The sequence below is a fragment of the Melospiza melodia genome, chromosome 15, assembly GCF_035770615.1.
Source record: "Melospiza melodia melodia isolate bMelMel2 chromosome 15, bMelMel2.pri, whole genome shotgun sequence".
Taxonomy (NCBI): domain Eukaryota; kingdom Metazoa; phylum Chordata; class Aves; order Passeriformes; family Passerellidae; genus Melospiza; species Melospiza melodia.
In genome coordinates this window covers 20,425,805-20,448,297 of record NC_086208.1, presented here as the reverse complement: position 1 = coordinate 20,448,297, position 22,493 = coordinate 20,425,805, and the positions used below count along the sequence as shown (strand labels likewise).

The following is a 22,493-nucleotide window of genomic DNA, read 5'->3' as shown; positions in this document are numbered from 1 at the left end:
AGCACAGAGTGAAGAGCCCAAAGCGTGGTGCCAGACTCAGCACTGCCCCAGGGAAGCACTGCTTCCCTGCCACATCCCTGGGCATGGAGGGGCAAACCCCACCTCACAGGCTGCCCCAGGGAGAGCCTTTCCCTCCAGCCCAGAGTAGCTGGGGGGCAAGGAGGGGGTGCCAGTTCCTCTGCCCAGGACCCCACTCAGCCCCTCACAACCCCCTCTCCCCACACAGACCACACAGCTTACACGGGTTTACAAAGCACATTGGTTGAAGGGAACTGAACTCAGTGAAAAGATAAAACCAACCACGCGGCACATCTGAAAAAAATAAATTACTTTCAAAATACCATCATTTGCTGGGGCTGGGCTGGGTTTGCCTCCCCCGGCTCCACCGCTGGCTGCAGCTCCAGAGCCGGAGCTGTGGGCGCTGACTGCACCCTGAGCTTCTATGAAAATACTCTGTTCTGCATCCCAGGGCCTGGCACAGGGCTGAGAGCCCCGGGGGAGTGGGAAATGCAAACCCACCTCCTCAGCGGGCAGGGCTTCTGCCCGTCAGGGGAACCCCTGTGCACCGAGGGGGGACCCAGGAGGTAGAATAATCAGTGATGCTCATCATCTTGCTCCACAGCAGCCCCTTCCATCCTTACTCGTTCAGTGATCTGCTGGGTCACGCCTCCCCTGCCTGCAGCTTCAAGTCAGCAGCTGCAGGGTGCAGGCAGGGGCAAGGGGGGCAGCAGCAGAGCCAAGGCAGGTCCAGCAAAGTCTTCTGGACATCCCTGTGTTCCCCAAGCCCAGTTGGAAGCCATCCCTCCAGCTTGGGGGACCTGACTGGGTGCTGCAGCCCCTCTTAACCCAGCAAGCCCCCACAGCCCCACCAGCCTGGGCTACAACATGTTGTAGTAGGCCATCTCCTTCATGGCCTGCTCGGCCAGCGTGTGCTCGTCTGGGGGGTTGCCCACAGCCCCGTAGCCGTAAGAGTTCTCCTCCTCGAAGTCGTCCATCTCCTGCTGGCCATCCAGCTCGGTGTGGTCAGCCCCAGCCAGCTCCATCATGGCATCTAGGAGTCAGCACAGGGACACAGTGAGGCACCTGCGGGGAGGGCTGGGGCCAGCAGCTCCCCCTGCCTGGGCCTGGAGCCTGCAGCTCCCCGGGAGCCTCAGCCCTGCTGGATCTGGGTGCCCGTGGGGCGGCCCTTGGGCGAGGAGAGCGAACCCGCCTCGGCCAGCATGGCCCAGCCCGGCTCCAGGGCTGCGGGGCAGTCACAGCGCCGTGCTGGGGACCCACCTTGGCTGTCCAGGCTGATGTCCATCACCCCGTGCTTGACCTTCATGTGCCGGCTGAGGTTGCCCTTCAGGTTGAACTTGCTGGAGCAGTAGGGGCACTTGAAGGGCTTGCTGCCGGCGTGCAGGTGCATGTGCCCCAGCAGGTTGTACATGCGGTTGAAGGACTTGCCGCAGACCTGCCGGCAGCGAGCCCGCGGTCACCCGAGCTGGCCAGGGCTCTGCAGCACAGGCCTGGCCCCCAGGCTGCCCTGGGGCTCCCAGCAACAGCAACGGGGCTGCGGCCCTCCTGCAGCCCCTCCCGGCTCAGAACAATGGGGTTCCCTCCCGCCTCCTGCTCTGCGCGGGGATGCCCGGCTGGTGCTGCTGGGAGCTCCAGAGCACCCAACACTGCTCAGAGAGAAGCACTGGTTCTCATTCAGCAGCAACGCTCCCACCACAGCTCAGGGCAGATATTCCATGCCCAAGTGAGCAGGGGAGGCATCACAAAGCGCTTCCATGCCCGAGGGCTCAGCCTGGCCAGACTCCTGTGGGCACAGCACAGCAGCACCTGTGCTCTCACACCCCAGCTCCGCCAGCCCCAGCCCCACCAGTACCTTGCACTTGAAGGGCTTCACAGGCGAGTGCACGATCATGTGGGTCTTGAGCGTCTGCTTCTGCACGAAAGTCTTGAAGCAGATGTGGCACTGGTAGGGCCGGACGCTGGTGTGGATCAGCATGTGCCTCTTCATGTTGGCCTGCAGGGTGAACTCCCGCCCGCACACCTCGCACTTGAACTCCTTCACGCCCTGCCGGGGGGAGAGCTCGGGCAGACCCCTGGCACTGGGCACACGAGGGGTGCCAGGAGTGGAGAAGGGACCCCATGGGCAAGGGACGGGCTCCTTGTGCTGAGCACAGCACGGTGTGTATCTGAGAGCCCAGCCTGGCCTGAGGCCAGCAATGTGCAGGGGCTGTGGGTGGGGGCTGGACAGGCTCTGTAAGTGCAGCTGAGTGCCAGCTCTGCTCTGGGGCTCAGCCCAATTGCTCCCCATTAACGAGCCCAAGGAAAAGGGCAAGTACCCACACACACCGTGCCCAGAGGGGCGGTGACAGCTCCCAGACAGGGCTCCCCACATTACCCTGCAGCAGGTCTGAAACTCCCTCCCTGAGGAAGGGAACCCCCAGAAGGGCAGGGGCTGGGTCCCAGGGATCCCCTCACTGCATGTCAGTGACCCCAGCTAACGCCAGCCACAGGTGCTACTGCCCACCTGCACCACCCACCTCCCCCCGAGACTGGGAGCGCTGGGATACTCCCCTCCACAAGCACCTGCACGCAGAGCTGGCACATCTCCTCTGGGCACGATGAGGGCAGCACCCCAGAGGAGCCTGAGCCCCTACCTTGTGCGTGAGCGAGTGCTGCTTGAGGTGGTGGATCTGGCTGAACTCCATGCCGCACTCGGTGCAGACAAAGGGCCGCACGTTCTGGTGCTTCAGCATGTGGTTCTGCAGCTGGCTGCGGTAGTGGAAGGACTTGCTGCACTCCAGGCACTGGTACAGCGTGGGGCCCTGGTGCGTGGCCAGGTGCCGCTTCAGCTGGGTGAGCGTGGAGAAGTCCAGGCCGCACTCCACGCACACGTGGCAGCGCCCGCTCTCGTGCTTCACCTCGTGCGCCTTCAGCTCGCTGGGGTAGGCGAAGCCGCGGCCGCAGAAGCGGCAGCTGTAGGGCTTGATGTCGGTGTGCAGCAGCATGTGCCGCTTCAGGTGGCTGGTCTGCGTGAAGGCTTTGCTGCACACCCCGCACTTGTGGGGCCGCGTGCCCTGGTGGGTCAGCAGGTGGGTCTGCAGGTGGCTGGGCTGCTTGAACAGCTTGTTGCAGTGCGGGCAGGAGTGGGGCTTGATGCCGTTGTGGCCCAGGATGTGGGTCACCAGGTTGTACTTGGAGGTGTAGGACTTCTCACACATGCGGCACTGCCAGCGCTTCTGGCGGTCGCCCGCCTCCACCAGGTAGGAGTCATCGATCTGCACGTTGATGTCCAGCCGGTCCAGCTGCGCCTTCCTGCTGTGCTCGCTGGTGCCGCCGGCCGCCTCCAGCTCGCCCGGCTCCTGCCACACACAGCCCTGCTCGCTCTTCACCTGCTCGGGGGACGCTGGCGCGGGGGCCTCGGCCTCCCCGGGGGACGGAGCCCCCGTCTCGAAGGTGCCCGCGGTTTGTGCGGCCCCCCCGGTGCCGCCGGCCGGGTCGCTGCCCCTGCGCCGGCGCTCGCTGCCCTCCGGCTCGCGGTGCCGGCGCTCACTGCCCTCTGGCTCCCGGTGCCGGCGCAGGTGCCGCAGCCGCCGGGGCTTCCTGCTGAAGGTGCCCAGGTCAATCATCTTCACGGCCCCGCTCTGCACCGCCGGCTCCTGGCTGGGCTCTGGGGGCTGCGGCGCGTGGCCGTGCTGCCCCTCGCCCTCCTCGTCCCCGGGCACCGAGGCGCTGTACGGCGGCTCAGCCTCCACCTCTGCCTTCTCACTCTTGACCTTGGGCATCAGCCTCACGGGCGGCCTCTTCCTCCTGCGGGCATGCTTCTCCAGGGAGCAGTCTGCTTCCAGGGCGTCCTCGTCCTGCCCATCCCCGGGCGCCTGCTCCTCTCCCTCGGGCTCCCCTGGCTCCGCGGCGGCATTGTCCAGCTGCTCCCCGGCCAGCCCCGGGAAGAAGCCGGTGGGGGTGACGGTGGCGCCGAGCAGCTCATTGTCGGACACCAGGCCCAGCACGGCAGCCTGTGCCAGGGACAGCACCACCACGGCGTCCGTCTGCGTCCCGCACTCGCTGAACCGATCCATCTCTCGCCGCCGGCCTACGCTGTCATGGCTGAGGGGGAGAGACACGACCCTGAGCCCCTGGCACCCACCAGCACAGACACCGTGCTCAGGGGCTCAGCCAGCCCCCACTGCCCTCCCCAGGGAACCCCAGCCCCACAGCGGTGATGCCCCCAGCACCACAGAGCCCAGGATGTGGGGACACAGCGGCCCCAGGGGTTCCCACTGTAGGGCTGGGGTGAGGAGGGAAGCTGAGATCCGTGCCCACTCTCAGCCTCTCCGGATGGGCTGTTACTCTGGCTGCTTGCATGCCCTCAGGCTCCTAGAGTGACTGCAGGGAACCCAACAGTTTGGGAACAGCTGAGTGTGCGAGTGTGGCTCTGAGCCCCAGCAGGAGCAGCACCAGCACAGGGAGCGTGAGGGACGGGGCCCAGACCCACCAGGACAGAGCCTGGCAGTGGGGCTGGCACAGGCAGGGCTGTGCTGGCTCAGCCCTGGAGGCTGGCACGCTCACCCTGGGGCTCCCAGTGCCACCACAGCACCCTCCCCCAGCGGGGACAGCCAGGAGCTGCCGCTTCCTCCTGCTGAAGGAGTGCTCTCCTAAATACAATTATTCCTGCAGCTACAACAAAGAAATCTTGCGGGGGAGGTAAAACGGATAAATTCTGAGCCAGATCCTGTCACAGTCCCAGGAGAACCCCAGAGCAGGAGGAGATCGTGGGATGAACCTCCGCCTTGGAGAAGGGAAACCCCACAGTGCTGGGCAGCATCCTTGCAGCCAGCTCGGCTAGAGGGACCCCGAGCATGGCTGGGGACGTCAGCCTCTCTCCGTGCTGCAGGCAGCTTCTGCTCCTGCCCAGCCCAGGAGTGTCCCCTCATGCCACTGCCCTGCGCCCCAAACACCAGGCACAGCACGTGGCAGGGGATGGGATGGGGAAGGTCCAAACCAGAGTGAGAAAAGGCAGAGAAGGGAGCAGCACCAAGCACAGGGGCCTGGCTGCCCGCAGGTACCGGGTATCCGGGGTACCGGGTCCCTCCTCAGCTCCCTGACATCTGCTGGGCCACCGCGGGGCTGGCACTGGGCACAGCACGGGGGGCTCCTGGCCCCGGGTCAGGCTGCCGGGGGAAGGTCTCAGCCAGGTACCCCGCCTGCCCGGGCACCCCTTCCTTCCCGGCGGGCAGGGACACAGCGGACGGGACATGGAGAGGAAGAGGATGGGGGCGGGAGGAGGAGGAGGAGGAAGGGGATGAGGGGAGCGCCAGTGCGGAGGCAGCGAAACAAAGCGCGGAGTGGGGGAGGGCGGCGGCGGGAAGAGGAGGAGGGCTGGGAGGAAGAAGAGCGATCGGTCAGGGAGGCGGCAGCTGGCGGGCACGGAGCAGCCCCGGGGCCGCACCCCGCCAGCTGCGAGCCCGTCCCGCGGGGCCCCGAGCTGCCCCGCAGGCAGGGGGACACGGCAGAGGGGGGACACGGGGTTGGGGACACGGCAGAGGGGACCCAGCTGCTCTCCCCACGAGCCCAGCAGGGCAGAGGGGTGGCTCAGTGCCCCCCCAGCACAACCATGGGTCTCTGCCCCCCAAAACAAGCCCCACGAGACGAGAACAACGCACCCACATGTTCCCCAGAGCAGTACAGAGAACCTTACAGCCACCCCAAAAGAGAGGCTTTTAAGGGAAATAAGTGCGGATTCCTGCTCTGGGCAGCGGGAAGGGGCCGCGCTGCCCTCTCAGCAGGGAAGCCGAAGCCTGCGCTGCACAAACCTCTCGGCGCTGGTCTCCATCGCGCCCCGAGCCCGGCACACGCCGCAGGAGCTTCGCCCGGAGCCGCAGCTGCACAAACAGCACCGGGAGCAGGAACAGGGCGCAGGCACGGCCGCACTTCCCGCTCTCACTTCCCTGTCCGCGCCCCGGGACTCGCCGCGGCAGCTGGAAACACCATTTCACCATTGCCCAACGCCCCGGCACTGAGGGGGGGTCACGTATTCCGGCTGCCCGGGACACGGCCGGGACACTGCCCGCAGAGCGCTGCCAGCCCCGCTGCACCCCGGGCACGGCCCCGGGCCCAGCACCGAGCAGCACCGTGCCCAGGCCGGGGCACGCCGAGCCCCGAGCGCCGCACGGGCTCCTGTTCCCAGCGGGGACCCCGGCAGGGACCCCAGCACCTCCTCCGGCCCGGCCGGGCCCGGTGCCTGCTGCCCAGCCCCTCAGCCCCGCGCTCCGGGCCCCTCCGTGCCGCTGCTGGAACCGAACGCTCCTCCAGCCTCGGTACCCGCAGCTCTGCAGGGCAGCCCTCTGCGCCAGGCGCGGCTCCCTCGGGCCCAGGCCCTCACCGGGCTCAGGCCCTCACTGCCAGCCCCGTCCCACGGGGGTGACACAGGCAGTGTCCCCCGTGCCAGCGGCAGGGCCCGGCTCCCAGCCCACTCACCCACCTGCCCCGCCATGCACCTGGGACAGCACTGGGGCCTGCTGGCCCTGAGCGCTGGGGTTGTGAAATTTGGGGTTCTTTCTTCATTTCTCCTCCCACTCCAAGGTTTAGTTTTGGTGCAATCTCTGCTCCCGTGTTTCCCAACACATCAGGGAAGATCCAGGCTCTGCCCTGGCACATCCTGCAGACCCTGCCCTCCCTTGCCCTGGCTGCCCCCTCAGAGTCTCCACCAGCTCCTCACTCACACCTGCTCACCCACAATAGGGTTTTTCATGGCTTTCACTTCTTTGTGCTATTTTACTTCTATTTCCCTCTCTTGCTCCATGATTAGCTCCCCAGACACTCACTTCTCTCACTCTGGGCCACTGTGGCAGCAGCATCTGCACACCAGGCTCTCCACTCCCAGCACATTCCCTGCTGGATTCAGATCTCCCAGCCACCGGGCTAAGTGCTGTGTCTGTGGACACATTTCCCTTCCCTTCGCTGTTTTACCTCCCTCGGTTTCACCCACCTGCCCAGTCCTTGTGCCACCCCACCCACCTCAGCTAGCACCACTGCTCTAGAGATAAGAGCCTGGTAAATCCTCAGCTGGGCAGCATGGATTCAAACATTTCATCTGGCCCACAGCAGCCTCACCTTGGCACCCACAGCTTTGCCTGTAACACCTGAGACCCAAAGGGTCCGAGCTAAGGGAGCACCCACAGCCCAGAGCCACCCAAGCCATGGCCCCAGAGCGGCTCTGGGGGGGAGCACGGCCCCAGCTGCCCCACAGCCTCCGGGAGGGGTTAGTGACCAATTAGTGACCAATTAGTGACCAATTAGTGACCCTCGTTTGCCAGCTGGCCCCACTCCCAGCTCCCCTCAGCAGCCCAGAGGCAGCAGCACCCACCAGCCCTCACCCAACCATTGCTGCAGGGAAGGGAGGCCCAGTACCCAAATCCAGAGGGTTTGGGGATGGATTTGAGCTCTCCCAGGGAGCAGCAGCCCCCAGCAGGCGAGCAGGAGCCCACCCAGCCTGGCAGGGGCAGGGCAGTGCCAGAGCCCAGAGCCCAGTGCCAGTGCCCAGAGCCCAGTGCCAGTGCCCAGTGCCAGTGCCAGAGCCCAGTGCCCAATGCCCAGAGCCCAGTGCCCAATGCCCAGAGCCCAGTGCCAGTGCCCAGTGCCAGTGCCAGAGCCCAGTGCCCAATGCCCAGAGCCCAGTGCCCAATGCCCAGAGCCCAGAGCCCAGTGCCCAATGCCCAGAGCCCAGTGCCAGTGCCCAGTGCCAGTGCCAGTGCCCAATGCCCAGAGCCCAGTGCCCAGAGCCCAGTGCCCAGAGCCCAGTGCCAGTGCCCAGTGCCAGTGCCCAATGCCCAGTGCCCAGAGCCCAGTGCCCAATGCCCAGTGCCAGTGCCCAGTGCCAGTGCCAGTGCCCAGAGCCCAGTGCCCAATGCCCAGTGCCAGTGCCCAGTGCCAGAGCCCAGTGCCCAGAGCCAGTGCCCAGAGCTCAGTGCCCAGTGCCAAGTGCCCAATGCCCAGAGCCCAGTGCCAGTGCCCAGTGCCAGAGCCCAGTGCCAGTGCCCAGTGCCAGAGCCCAGTGCCCAATGCCCAGTGCCCAGAGCCCAGTGCCAGTGCCCAATGCCCAGTGCCCAGTGCCAGAGCCCAGTGCCAGTGCCAGAGCCCAGTGCCCAGAGCTCAGTGCCAGAGCCCAGTGCCCAATGCCCAGAGCCCAGTGCCAGTGCCCAGTGCCAGAGCCCAGTGCCAGTGCCCAATGCCCAGTGCCCAGTGCCAGAGCCCAATGCCCAGTGCCCAGTGCCAGAGCCCAGTGCCAGTGCCAGAGCTCAGTGCCCAGTGCCAGTGCCAAGTGCCCAGAGCTGGCACCTGCAGCACTTTGTGTCACCCGACCCTGCACAGCTTCCCAGGCCGCCTAACAAGCCCGGTGCCACGGCACAGAGGACATTTAGGAGCTGCTCCTGGCTACCCCCATTGCAGGACCCCATTGCAGGGCTCTCACTGGGAAAGGGGGGAGTAAACCTGTTCAAGACTTCTTACCAGAAAATGGCTGATAATGTATCTGATATTTGTGAGAAAACCTTTGATTTTATTTTCCTTTCTTTCTCAAAAGCAGCCTTCATTTAAATTTAATAAAGGGGAAAACAGGCTTTCATCTTGCCTGCAGATTTCACATAAAGCTGCTCAACCCCCCACAATTCCAAAAAGAAAAATGTTGTTCTCCTGAAAATCACAACTAAAATTATTCTTAAACCCGACCGAGCACGTCTGCCCTGCCCCAGCCCAGGGATTTGGGGGTCACCTTGGCTGCACTGCTGGCCCTGGCTCTTGTTGGTGCTGTGTGCCAGGGGCTGACCCACACGCCGTGGCAGAACCGAAACTGGCACTTCTTGCCCCAGAACTGACCCTGGTACAGAGGAACTGCTGCAAAAATGAGCCAAACCTCTGAGAAACGGGCAGCAGCCGCAGAAAACAAACACCTGTTTAAATTCAGTCAGCGTCTCCACACCAGATACTGTCAAACTACATTTTCAAAGGAAAACTTTTGTTTTAAGGAAAACTTCTCCAGAAGAAAGAAACCTGCACTGTCAGTGGCTCAGGGAGCCACAATCCCCAGGCAGTGGCACCACAGTGTCCCTGAAGCCTCTGGGTGCAGGAGGAGCAGCCTCTGGGGGCTTTGGCTTCACAGGACAAGGGACACAACCCGGGGCTTGCAGAGAGGTGCTGGTGATGGTTTAGCAAACATTCCACAGAACTGGGATATTCTCACTCTGATCACCGTGTCCATCAGTCAGAGGTGAATATTTGCCCCTTTGAAAATGTATGGTTATTGGCAAACCCTGACTGGGAGGGAAAAGGGAATGGTTGCCAAGAGCTAGAGGTTTCCAGTGCTGCAGAACAAGTGTGATGAGCACAGAGCTGCCTGGTTCCTCCGTTATCTGCCCGGGGATCCAGGATCAGCCCTGGCACTGGGGTGCAGCAGGGGCTGCCGCTGCCATCCCAAATGCTCTTCCCAGCACACAGGCACCTGTGCTGAGCTGTGACACCTCATCCTGCTTCCTGTTCTGCTGGAAATTCCCCTTTTCCTGCTTCTGACACTGGGGCTTTATCCCTCTGTTCCTCCATCCCTGTGCCCCTCCACCCCTCTGCCCCTCCATCCCTCTGTTCCTCCATCCCTGCCCCTCCATCCCTCTGTCCCTCCATCCCTCTGTTCCTCTCTCAGTCCCTCCATCCCTGTCCCTCCATCCCTCAGCCCCTCCATCCCTCAGCCCCTCCATCCCTCAGCCCCTCCATCCCTCTGTCCCTCCATCCCTGTTCCTCCATCCCTCAGCCCCTCCATCCCTCAGCCCCTCCATCCCTGTGCCCCTCCATCCCTGTGCCCCTCCATCCCTCGCTCCCCACCCCCCGTATCCTCTGCTCCTCCATCCCTCCATTGCTCCCTCATTCCTCCCGTTTCCCTGGCAACGCCCATCTCGCGCCAGATCTGTCCCCTCTCTCCCTCTTATCTTTCTCCTCTCTCTTTCATCTCTCTCCTAATCTCCCTCTCCATTCTGAACCTCTGTCCTTTGCTTCCTTTCTCTCTCTCTCCCATTTCATCTCCTCCAATGCCTTCTCTATCTCAGGGTTACAATTATTTGGATCTCGCTTTAAAGGAATGATCTGTTTAATTAACCACGGGCCCTGGCCCCGCTCTGCCCTCCCGCAGCCCCCACCCAAAGGTGGCCAAGGACAGCGGGGTGACAGTGCCCTGCCACCCTCCTGCAGCCCCTGACCGCCCTGACCTGCAGCCCCTCTGGCCCAGTCTGGACTTCTCCCAGAAAAGACGGGACAGGTGATCCCTGAGGGCCCTCCAGATGTGGGAATCCCTGACTCCACGATCCCAACACAGCCAGCACGCAAGTCAGCAGCTCCCCCTCAAATTCTGTGTGACAGCCAAACAAGGGGAGACCACAATCCACGTGGGAAAGGCGTTTCCTGAAAACCAGAGTCCTGGCTGCATCCACTGGGCAGGGGGCAAGGGAACGAGGGGAGGAAGGCAGGCGGCTCTGGGGCGGTGAAGGGGCAGGGAAGGGAGCCTGGCTCTGACTGGGGGTCCCTCCATGGCACCCCTGTGTGCTGGCACAGCCAGGCCCTTCCATGGCACCCCTGTGTGGTGGCACAGCCAGGAGGCCAGCAGAGCAGGCCTGTGGCCACCAGAGCTGTCCCTGCTCGGGGAGGTCTCTTTGGGAACCTTGTGTGGGCTGAGCCAGGGCAAATGCTGGGGTGGTCTGTGGGCAGGCAAAGGTGCACAAAAACCTCACCAAAACCTCACCAAAGCTGCATCAACACCATGCCAAAGCCCCACTGAAGCTGCCCCAAAGCCGCCGGTGGTTCATGCCCAGAGCGGTGCCCAGGCAGGGAGCGTTTGGGAAGGGGATTCTTCCTGGCCCCACCTGCCTTCCCAAGGAGCTGCTGTGCCTCAAGCCCTCCTCCCTCAACTGCACAGCAAACTGACCATGCTCCAGGCCTGCCCTCCCAGAGCACAGCACCAGGGCACCGGGGCAGCGGGGACGGCGAGCCGAGCTCTGGGGGCACCTGGAGCAGAGACGGCCCAGCCTCACCTGCTGAGGCTCACCTGCTGAGGCTCACCTGCTTTCCTCAGAGCCACGGGACCCCCGGGCCCTGGGCCGGGGTGTGGGACCCCTCCTGCCACTGCTCTGGGGAGCCTGGCACCTTGTGTACCTCTGGCCTGAGCGCAGGCACCGGGCACACCGAGGGGCACCCGCACAGCTGGCCGTGCACACCTGGCCATGCACAGCTGGAACCCGCACAGCTGGCCATGCACACCTGGCACCTGCACAGCTGGCACCTCCACACCTGGCCATGCACAGCTGGAACCTGCACAGCTGGCCATGCACACCTGGCCATGCACACCTGGCACCCGCACAGCTGGCACCTGCACAGCTGGCCATGCACACCTGTCCCCTGCACAGCTGTCCCCTGCACAGCTGGCACACCCCTCGTGTCCTCACGGACCCCCTGTGTGAGCCCCCCACTCCCCTTTGCACCAAACCCTCCCTCCGTTCCCCCTGCACGCAGGCGTGTGCTGCAGCAGAGAGCGCCAGGGGCTGCCCTTGGGGATCACGGTCACCCCATCCCCACAAACGCTGCTGCCCCGAGCCCAGAGGCAGCCAGAGCCTCCAGCCCAGGTGAGGGGTGTGGGGAGGGCTGGGGGCGAGGGGCTGCTGCTGCCTGGAGCCCCTCTGGCAGCACAGGGCCCCGGTGCTGGGCACTGAATGGTTCTCCAGAGCAGACGGGCCCCAGCCCTGCCGCTGTCCCAGCCTGCCTTCAAAGGCTCCACACAGAACCCCGGCTCTGCCTTGGAAAACAATTTTTGCTTTTAAACGAAATAAACAGGGAAAGAAAAGACTTTCAAGTTCCTCCTTGCTGCAACGGCTTCTCCCCGGCACAGTCCCTTTCCTCTCCGAAAATAGCCGAGCTATTCAAAAGAGATGCGAGGAGAAAAAAAGGAACTGAATAGAGGAAAAGGGAAAGAAAAAAATGGAGCCCCAAGGGGGTGGAGAAAAACAGAATGAAAAGACAGCAAAAGTAAAGAAAAGGGATGAAAAATAAAGGAGGGGGAAGAGAGAGACAGACAGAGGAGCTTTGAAAAGAAAGAATGCTGCCAGCCTGAATACAGGGAGCAGGAAAAAAGGGCCCTGAAAAGAAAGAGCCGGCTGGAATGACCTCTCATTCAGGGCTGTGCCAATCACCGCCGCGATGGAAATCCTTTCTTCTTCCCTGCATTCTCTCTCTTTCCAGCGGGGGCAGAGGGAAGAGGAAGAAAGGGGAGCTAATTCTCAGCATAGCAGAAAATAAATCTGCTCTTTGCGGAGCCCCTGAAAGGCGCCGAGGCGCTGACAAACCCAGCACTCACACACACACAGATGGGGACAGCAGGAAAGGGACTCTGCAGTGGCACTGCCTTCACCACCTCACTGTTGGTCCTCTGGGCAATGCAGGAGCAAACACCCGGGCAAACAAACCTGCAGGAACGAGCGTGAGTCCAGGTCAGCCCAAAGCCTTGCAGGACAGATCAGGGCTGGCTGCGGCAGGGGCAAACCCAGGCCCTGGGGCTGCGCTGGGCCCTGCAGGGAGCAGAGGGCAAAGCGTGGGTGCAGCCCCTTTGCCCTGAAATCCCTGCCAGCGCCCAGCCCTGCCTGCAAGAACCAACGGGGCTGGGTGTGTGTGCCCAGCACTGCCCCTGCTCCCGCGGCACCCTCTGCAGAGGCAGGGCTAACAGAGCCTGGCTGTGGGGTGCACCGGAGCGCCCAAAGGGCCCAAAGGAACCGGGGTGCGGGGCAGAGCAGGGCTGGCACGGGGACAGAGGGAGATGGAGCCCCCGGGACAGCGGGTGCTCTGGGGCAGGGCCAACAGCTCCCTGGGGCCCTGCACAGACCCCGGGGCAGCCCGGGCTGAGGGTGACAGCAACGTCCCCACTCCATGTGGCACCAGCCCTGCTGAGCTCCTGCTCAGCATCCCCAGCTGTGGTTAATCACAAACTGCTGGGACTCTGGGGCAGAGCCATAAACGTGGCCAGAGCTCTGAGGAGACAACGCACAGGCAGGAGGAGCTCAGGAATCCTGGTGTGTGCTGCCCAGCTGGCTGTAAAAGGGGAAAATCAACCCAAAATGGTACAAATGGGAGATGTGTGTCACCCCAAAGGGAACACAGGGATGTGAAAGCTGCTCTGGTGCAAGGGAAGATCCCCACAGTGGGAAGGCTCTCACTTGAGGGTGTCACTTTCCAGAGCATCTCTGCCCTTATGCCTGGAACAATTTCAGTTTTGGTATTTCCATGTGTGGAGCCCATCCATTCTGCAGGACAGTGGCTCCTGGTTCTGTCCCTGTGTCCCCAGGCTCTGCCCTGTGCTGGGCTGCGAGGACAGAGAAATGGAGACCCAGGGCTGGCACAGATCCTGGCACCAGGGGCACTGAGGAAGGTGAACACAGCAATACCTGTGCTGACAGGTTCAGTGTCCCAGGAGCACCCCTGAGCCCTGCAGCCCAGAGCCCAGCCCCAGCACTCAGGAGCCTCATCACAGCACAGGCAGCTCCCACTGCTCTCCTGCAGCTCATCCCAGCCTGGAGAGAGGGATCCTGCAGAGCTGGGGCTGCCAGGGCTGCTGTGCCCACAGCCGGGCATTGCTGAGCTCTGCCACCCTCCCTGTGCCTGCTCAGGGCTGCAATGCCAGGGCTGCTGTGCCCACAGCCGGGCACACTGAGCTCTGCCACCCTGCTGTCCCTGCACAGGGCTGGTTAATGAGTTAATCACAGCTGAGGGGCGCTAATTTGAGCGTGATAATTAACACTCAAGCGGGTAATGTGCCACGCGTGTGCCTGCTGGAGGCTGTGCTGGGGAAGGCAGGGGCTGCAGGGCAGGGACACCCACACACAGCGAGTGCCACCTCGCACAGCCCCAGGGGACACAGGGCAGGGAACCAGAGCTTCCCACCACGGCAGGAGGAGGCACGGCAGCAGCTGGGGCGCACCGAGCCCCTGACACCCGCGCCGGGCTCTGGACGCCCACCTGGCACTGCCCCACTCCCACTGCCCAGCAGTGAGGCTCCCTGACGTGTGCCCCGTTACAGAACAAACCCGGCTGCACAGCTGCCAACACCACTTCCACTTTCACATCCCCACGGTGGGAAAGGTTTCAGATCCCTCTCTGCACAGCCGAGCAGGTCAGGGACGAGTGTTTGGAGGCTGGGCTGGACATTCGGAGCAGGAGGCACCGGACAGAGGACCCTGCCGGCGGCAGAGCATGAATTCCCAGCCAGGGCTGACCCAGAGCCGGCTGTGCTGCTGCCCCACAGCACCAGGTCTGTCTGCATGGCCAGCACCTCTGAGAGCCACAGAGCAGAGCACTCGGCTGCTGCTCGCAGGGCCAGGGTGGAATGCCATTCCCGCTTATTGCCCGCGTGCTTTTGTGTGTCATCATGCTGTGAAAGCTCCTGCAGGGCTCCTGACTCCGGGCACAGGCCAGGATTTTACACAAAAACACACATATTTATCTTTTGCAAAGGAGTTGGAAGAACGGGTCTGGCACTGCTGTGCAGAGTGTCAGCGGCTGGACAGGGCACAGGGACAGAACCCGACACCCCTGGGAGCACTGCCCAGGGCCCTGCAGCTCGGGGCTGCTCCTGAAAACAGAGCCAGTGCTGGGTGAGCCTGGCCTGGGGGCACCGGGGGCATTGGGGGGCACTGAGGGCACTGGGGGGCACTGGGGGAACAGAGCGCACTGGGGGCACTGAGGGCACTGGGGACACTGGGAGCACTGAGAGCACCACGGGCACTGGGGGCACAGAGGGCACAGAGGGCACTGGGGGCACTGAGGGCACCGGGGACACTGGGGGCACTTGGGGGCACAGAGGGCACAGAGGGCACTGAGGGCACCGGGGGCACTGAGGGCACTGGGGGGCACAGAGGGCACTGGGGGTCACTGGGGACACTGGGGGGCACTGGGGACACTGAGGGGCACTGGGGACACTGGGGGGCACTGGCATCTGCTCAGCCAGCCCAGGGTGTCCCCAATCCACCCAGCCAGCCCAGGGCATCCCTGGTCATCCCTTGGGGAGGCTCAGAGCAGGCCAGGCTGCCCTGAGGCTTCTGTGATCTCAAAGGTCCTGTCAGACCAAATGGTTCCAAGGAGAAGCTCTCCCTTCAGAGCAGCCCACCACGGGCTGGACAAAGGGAAAGCTCCCACCCCTGCTCTCCAGCTTGCTCCTGGGCTCTAGTCCTGAGCCCAGGGGAACTGGAAACCACCCAGTCCCCAGTTTAACCCCCAGGGCAGGGCTGGGGCTGCGGGACATGGGGAGGGCCCTGGGAGGGTGGGTGTGGGAACAGACCGGGGCTGAGAGGAGGGGAAAGCAGCCAGGAGCTCACCAGGATTGAAACTTGAAAGCGAAAGAGGGGGAGAGACAGAGCTGGTTAAACCGGGATAACACGGTGAGAGGGACAGGGGAGAACAACGCCTGGCACCACAGAGAATGGGCATGAGACAATGCTGCTGCTGCTGCTGAGAAACAGGAAAGATAAATTTAGAGGCAGTGCTGAGCACTCTTCCTCTGGAAGCTCTGCCCGTCCTTCCTCCCCGTTCTCCTTGTCAGGCCAGCCCCAGCACGGGCAGGCCGTGGGCTCCAGCCTGGGCGGCTCTGAGGGCCGGGGCAGTGCCAGCCGTGCCCGGGGGCACCGGGGCAGTGCTGGGGGGCTCAGGGGCAGGAGGAGCCCCCCAGCAGCCCCTCACCGTCCCTCCCTGTCCCACCCTGGGCTGCTGGTGGCTCCCACCCACAGGCCCCAGGAAATTGCTGTCCCACAGCTCCACGTGGGGCTGGGCACTGCCCGGGCACCTGGCAGCTCCCCACGGAGGAGAAGTGGAAGCAGAACAATGAGCAGGGCTGCTTCCTCCTGCCCACACTGCCCAGCACGGCCCTGCCCGAGCAATGTCTGCAGAGGGGACACCTGCAGGGTGACCAGGGCTCCCTCAGCGCCCAAAGGGGCTCCAAGAGAGCCAGAGGGGACCGGGGACAGGGACCTGGCGTGCCAGGAAGGGTGGCACCAGACTGACGAGGGCAGGGAATTGTCACAGGCTGCCCGGAGAAGCTGTGGCTGCCCGAGCCCTGCTGGTCCAGCTGGATGGGGCTTGGGGCAATGTGGTGATGGATCTCCAGGGCCACAGGACGCGCCCTGTCCCACCAGCCCTCCCTGCTCTCACAGCCAGCACTGTCCTGGGTTATCCCTGGAGCCAGTCTGGAGAACATTCACCCCAACTTCCCGTGAGTCTGTCTTTGCTGGGCACGGCAGAGCGCCTGGGCACGGGTCACTTTAACTAAAACCTGTGGCACTCTGCAGGGAACAGGGCCCAAACCCTCTGCGGAGCAGGAGGTGACAGCACGGGACACTGCAGAGCCGTCCACAGGTGCTGACACACTGTTCCTGTGAATTTGCACCAGAAATACCCGACTGTCACTCAAACAACAGATGGACAGCTGCACGGAAAGGCCTGGAAAAGTCAACTCGTGTTTCTCCCCTTTCATTTAAAGTTTGGGACAGAAAGTTCATCACTGCTTGTTCCCTCTGGGGGGAGAGCCCTCTGTTGAGGCTGCAGGCGGGCGAGCAGAGCAGCCCCTGTGTGCAAACACAGACCCCCATGAACACAAACACAGACCCCAAACACACAAACACAGACCCCATGTACACAAACACAGACCCCATGTACACAAACACAGACCCCAAACACACAAACACAGATCCCAAACACACAAACACAGACCCCAGACCCCAAACACACAAACACAGACCCCCATGTACACAAACACAGACCCCCATGTACACAAACACAGACCCCAGACCCCATGTACACAAACACAGACCCCCATGTCCACACAAACACAGACCCCCATGTACACACAAACACAGACCCCCAAACACACAAACACAGACCCCATGTCCACACAAACACAGACCCCCATGTACACACAAACACAGACCCCCAAACACACAAACACAGACCCCATGTCCACACAAACACAGACCCCCATGTACACACAAACACAGACCCCAAACACACAAACACAGACCCCCATGTCCACACAAACACAGACCCCAAACACACAAACACAGACCCCCAAACACACAAACACAGACCCCATGTACACAAACACAGACCCCATGTACACAAACACAGACCCCAAACACACAAACACAGACCCCCATGTACACACAAACACAAACCCCCAAACACACAAACACAGACCCCATGTACACAAACACAGACCCCCAAACACACAAACACAGACCCCCAAACACACAAACACAGAGCCCCAGACACACAAACACAGACCCCAGACCCCATGTACACAAACACAGACCCCCATGTACACACAAACACAGACCCGAAACACACAAACACAGACCCCAGACAGACAAACACAGACCCCATGTACACAAACACAGACCCCAAACACACAAACACAGAGCCCCAGACACACAAACACAGACCCCCATGTACACACAAACACAGACCCCAAACACACACAGACCCCAAACACACAAACACAGACCCCAAACACACAAACACAGACCCCCAAACACACAAACACAGACCCCCATGTACACAAACACAGACCCCAAACACACAAACACAGACCCCCATGTACACAAACACAGACCCCAAACACACAAACACAGACCCGAAACACACAAACACAGACCCCCAAACACACAAACACAGACCCCTAAACACACAAACACAGAGCCCCAGACACACAAACACAGACCCCAGACCCCATGTACACAAACACAGACCCCCACGTACACACAAACACAGAGCCCCAAACACACAAACAGACCCCCAAACACACAAACACAGACCCCAAACACACAAACACAACACAGACCCCCATGTACACACAAACACAGCCTTCCTCCACAGCTCTGAGCAGCACCTCCCTCCCCTCTGACACGCACATTTCCCCGTGCCTGGGCAGGAACTGGGGCTGAGGGAATGCCATGCTGGGCACGGGCTGTGCCAGGGCTTCTCCCACACCAGCCCCACTGCGACCCACAGCCAGGGGGAGGAGCAGGAGGGGAGGGGGTGCAGGGGGCTGAGGGGAAAATGTGGGACAGAGGAACAAAGGGAGAACACTGACCATGGTCTCTGTGCCCTAGGCCAAGCCCTTTGGGAAGGGCATGACTCACACTGGGGACTCCAGCCACAGGCAGCACACAGGGACAGGATGGGCACTGCTGGCACTGCTGGCACTGCTGGGCACTGCCAGGCACTGCTGGCCCTGCTGGGCACTGCTGGCACTGCTGGGCACTACTGGGCACTGCTGGCACTGCTGGGCACTACTGGGCACTGCTGGCACTGCTGGGCACACCCCATCCCAGCCATCCTGCAGCATTCCTCCAGCCCCACCGCCCCACCTCCGTGGCACCCGCGCCCTGAGCATTCCAGGAGCGGGCACCTGAGCCCAGACAGGGGCACTGTGCGGGGCTCGGGGAACCAGACCGGGAGCGGGCGGCAGAGGCCACAAAGCCAGCAGAACCCCCCTGGCACAAGGCTGCCCCTCGTGCCCGCCCGGCTCCAGGCTGGCAGCCCCAGGGACGTGCCCGGAGCCGGGGCTGAGCTGGGCGGACTCCCCCACCAGGAATAAGGAAATAAAGGAGGGCAGGCAGCCTGTCCCTCACGGGCTGGGATGCTGGCGTGCTCCTGGCAGCACAAACTCGCTGCTTTGGAGATTCCTCAGCACTCCCAGCCGGAGAGCAGAGCCAGGCAGCGCCTGCGCTCCTCCCTGTCCACACCGTGACTCCCAAACTCGCTGATAAATTAAAATGGCCCAGTAACACTGCCCGAACAAACACCTTCTGGGGATTAAACCAAGCCCAAAGTGCCAACATGAGCCGTGACCTGCACCACCAGAGGTGACCACTCCCTGCCGCAGGGGCCCGTGTCTGACCCTGAGGGGCACCCCCAGGTGTGGGGCTGTGCTGGGGTGCAGCAGAGCTCCTGTTTCCCCTTTTGGGGGACACAGTGTGACCCACAGAGAGGGCACAACGCAGGGCTGCCCGAGGAGAGGAGCTGGGCCCAGGCGAGGGGACGTGCCCGTTCCAGGCAGTGAGGACATTGGCACCAGGGTGGCAGCAGGGCACGGGCACACCCGGCCAGCACCGCCCCAGCCGCTGCTCCCCACGGCCAGCCGGGGCCTGGGCACCCGGGACCACGCCTGGAGCCTGCCCCCGGCCCAGGGTGTGTTTGTGCAACCCTGTGGCCAGCCTGGGCCCCCACAGCACCCACCGCACCCAGCTGTGCCCTGGGGGAGCCGCTGGGACCCACAGCTCGGGGGGGACAGCTCAAACCGGGGCGAGAGCAGTGACCGAGGCCAGCCCGGGAGCACCGTGTGGGGAGCAGACAGTGCCACGGGACAGACACAGGGCTGTGGCGTGGGGCAGCAACCGGGCGTGGGGAACAGAGTCTGATGGAGCTGCAGGCTTTGGACGTGGCGTGGGGTCAGGATCCACTCCAGGGCAGATCAGGCTGCCCCTATTCTCCCTGGTCACCCTTCTCTTCCTACCCAGCTGCTCACAAGAAAAATCCTAATGCCCGACTAATTAATTCATTATCACTAATTTATCCATCACACCCTGTTAAGGCCAGAGCTCCCCGCGGTCCCTTGTTTGGGCGCAGAGCTCAAAGGCCCCCCAGTCCCCACGGAGCCCCCGGAGCTGCCACACGGGGACACCCCGGGGTGCTCCGGGGCTGAAGGTGGAGCGGGACCCGCCCGGTGCGGGAGCGGCCCGGAGCCTCCCGCACTGCCCGCAGCACTCCGCCGCCGCGAACGGGGCCCCACCCGGGACCGCTCCCGCTGGGGGCTCGCAAACCCGGGAAACTGCGGGAACCGGGGCAGGGCCGGGGAGCGGGGCCGCGGTGCGGGCCCGGCCCGAGCATCGCTCCCGGTGCGGGGCCCTCCCGGTGCTCCCCCCGCCCGCAACAGGTCACGGCCCCCGCCCCGCGCCCTCCCGCAACTTTCCGGGCCGGGAAAGTTTGAGCGCGGCCACGGGAAAGTTCCGGGGGGGGTCCCGGAGGGGCGGCGGACCGGGACCCGCCGTCCGCGCCGCTCCGCCCGGTGCCTCCCGCCGCCATCGCTCCCGGCGCGGCGGCGCGGGGCAGGACGGCGGCGGCGGCGGCGCGGGGTCCCCGCGGCTGTGCCCCTCGGGCGGCGGGGCCGCTGGGGGGGCTCCGGGGGCACGGGGGGTCCGGTGAGGACTCACCGGCGGCTCCACGGGGCGGCGGCGGCGGCTCCGGGCCCGGCGCTGGGTGCGCAGGAAGGAAGAAGGAGGGAATGAGGCAGGGCTGACGTGAAGGGATGCAAAGCAGCTCCTCCTAACTCGCCCGCCCTTCATCTTCCTCCCCCTCCTCAACTTGCCCGAGCACGGCGAACCGCCCCCCCGCTGCAGCAGCGCCGTCCGCCGGAGCCGGGGCCGCCCCCGGTCCCGGTCCCGGTCCCGGTCCGGGGGGGTCGGAGGCGGGGGCAGCGGGCTGGGAGCGGTCCCTGTGCCCACAGTGACCCTGCATTGTGTCCCCTCCCGCAGCACGGGGCCCATTCTCTACGTGACCCCCCATTCCGGGGGCTGTGGCCCCACGGAATGATGCCGAGGAGGGGGTGACCTCCTCAGCACACCCAGGGCCAGCCGGGCGTCGCTCTCCTCCGCCACGGCGGTGGGAAAGGTCATGTGCGGCCCAAATAGCTTGTAGGGATTGATGGCAAGGACTCCCCTCTCCCCCGAAACGGGAGGAGAGGAATGAGGGGTGTGACAGGAATTGGAGGGGTTTGGGGGATGCTGTTCACCCAACACAAAGAGGCGGAGGGAAAGGCCACGGGGGTGGCAGGAGCAGGGAGCGAGATGGGATGTGGTGTGGGAGGGGAGCAGGAGATTCGGAAGTTGGAGGGTTTGGGAAAAGGGGTGCTGCTGGCTGCCCCAAGAAGGCAGAGGGAGAGGCTGGGCTCCGTGGCTGTGGGGATGGGGCGGCAGGAGGCCGCTGGCCCCCAAAGGGAGGGATGGGGTGAGATGTGGCACGGGAAGGACAGTGGGTGGCACCAGCCAAGGATCTGCGGGCTGCAGGCTTGGCTCCCAATCGTGAGGAGGAGGAGGAGGTAGAGGAGGAAGAAGAGGAGGTAGAGGAGGAAGAAGAGGAGGAGGAGGGTCTCCTCCCCACAGCAGAAGGAGCGTGCGGAGGCAGCCGTGATTCGGCTGGTGTGTCGGGAGATTCTCATCTCCATGGAAGCAGGTGGCGCCGGCCGGACTAATCGCAGCAGAGTCAGTCTCCACACGCAGCCCTTTGTCTGGGCTCACTTCTGCTTTCCTGGTTTGTTTTTGTGTGCGTTCGTGGTGAAAACTGAGCTCCCTGCCCTGTTCCCGCTGCCCCTGCCGGTGCTCACACCCCCCCGCCTGTCTGCGGCCGCCCAGCATCCCGTCACGTCCCGCTGCTGCCCGGCCCGGAGCCGCCGGTGCCCCCGGTCCCCGAACGCCGCTTCCCTCCGCAGTGCCCGGCCGGCCTCGCCCCGCACGTGGCCGCAGACGGCTCTGCCCGCACTGGGATTTGCCCAGAGGGACGGGGCGCAGGAGGCTCGCGGCTCTGCATCCCGAGGCGCCCGGCCAGGGGCTGTGCCTGGAGCTGCACCCGGCGGGGCACCGAGCGGGACACGGAGCGGGGCACAAAGCGGGGCACGGAGCGCGGCACCGGGCAGGGCTCGGGTGGGACGCGGAGCGGGGAACAAAGCGGGGCACGGAGCGGGACACGCAGCGGGGAACAGGGCGGGACGCAGAGCGGGGCACGGAGCGGGGAACAGAGCGAGGTGCGCCGTGTGACCCGGAGCGGGAGCGGGAGCGGGACCCGGAGCGGGCCCGGGCCGGCCCCGGCACCGCCGGCTGTCACGGAGCCGCTGCCCGTCCGCTTCAGCCAATCAGGACGCGGATTCAGAAGGATGCGGCCACTTCAGCCAACCAGAACGCGGATTCAGACGGATGCGGCCATCACAGCCAATCAGAACGCGGATTCATGAGGCTGCTGTCTCAGCCAATCGGAAGGGGGAGGCCCGGGGCCGCAGCCGCCGCAGCCAATCAGGACGCGCGGTGTGCCGCCGCCGGTCCCGCCGTTCCTCCCGTTCCCCTCCCCGTTCCTCCCCGCCCCGCGCGGCGCGCACTGACCCTGCTCTCCCTGCCCTCCATGTCCCCCGCCGTGCCCGCCGGTCCCGAGGAGCCGTGTTCGTGCCCTCCGGGTTAGGGCCCGTGGCTAGCGCCCGGTGCCCCGCGGGACTGCCCCGCCCTGTTCTCACAGTCGCCAGGGCAAGGCGTTCCTGCGGGCCCTGGCCGGTGTGTGCCCGCGCTGGGGGAGGCGGGACCGGGCAGCGGCCCGTGAGCTCTGCCCCGCCCGTGCCCTTCGGGCAGACAGAGTCGCTGGCCCTTTAAAAGAGGGCGTGGTCCAGCACA

At 64.1% G+C, this 22,493-nt stretch overlaps 1 protein-coding gene across 5 annotated transcripts; it reads right to left on the bottom strand.

The window, feature by feature from the left end:
* Window positions 1-245: 245 nt before the first annotated feature.
* On the bottom strand, window positions 246-22,416 carry ZNF710 (zinc finger protein 710). 5 transcript variants are annotated; one of them, XM_063170071.1, is made up of 5 exons: window positions 22,212-22,416; window positions 2,652-4,101; window positions 1,871-2,062; window positions 1,279-1,453; window positions 246-1,051 (listed from the first exon to the last, which is right to left on the bottom strand). In XM_063170071.1, the coding sequence occupies exons 2-5, from the start codon at window positions 4,071-4,073 to the stop codon at window positions 879-881; spliced, it is 1,962 nt and encodes a 653-aa protein (XP_063026141.1). In that variant the 5' UTR covers window positions 4,074-4,101; window positions 22,212-22,416; the 3' UTR covers window positions 246-878. The 5 variants fall into 5 exon arrangements, with proteins under 5 accessions (XP_063026141.1, XP_063026142.1, XP_063026140.1 ...); XM_063170072.1 differs by lacking the exon at window positions 22,212-22,416 and adding an exon at window positions 20,274-20,350; XM_063170070.1 differs by lacking the exon at window positions 22,212-22,416 and adding an exon at window positions 5,808-5,868.
* Window positions 22,417-22,493: the final 77 nt, after the last annotated feature.

Coding starts and splice junctions, on each gene's coding strand:
- ZNF710 (XM_063170068.1), bottom strand. CDS start 5,251: ATGTCCCGTCCGCTGTGTCCCTGCCCGCCGGGAAGGAAGGGGTGCCCG. Junction 1,454..1,870: donor TGAAGCCCTTCAAGTGCAAG/GTACTGGTGGGG, acceptor CGCTGCCGGCAG/GTCTGCGGCAAGTCCTTCAA. Junction 1,052..1,278: donor CATCAGCCTGGACAGCCAAG/GTGGGTCCCCAG, acceptor GCTGACTCCTAG/ATGCCATGATGGAGCTGGCT.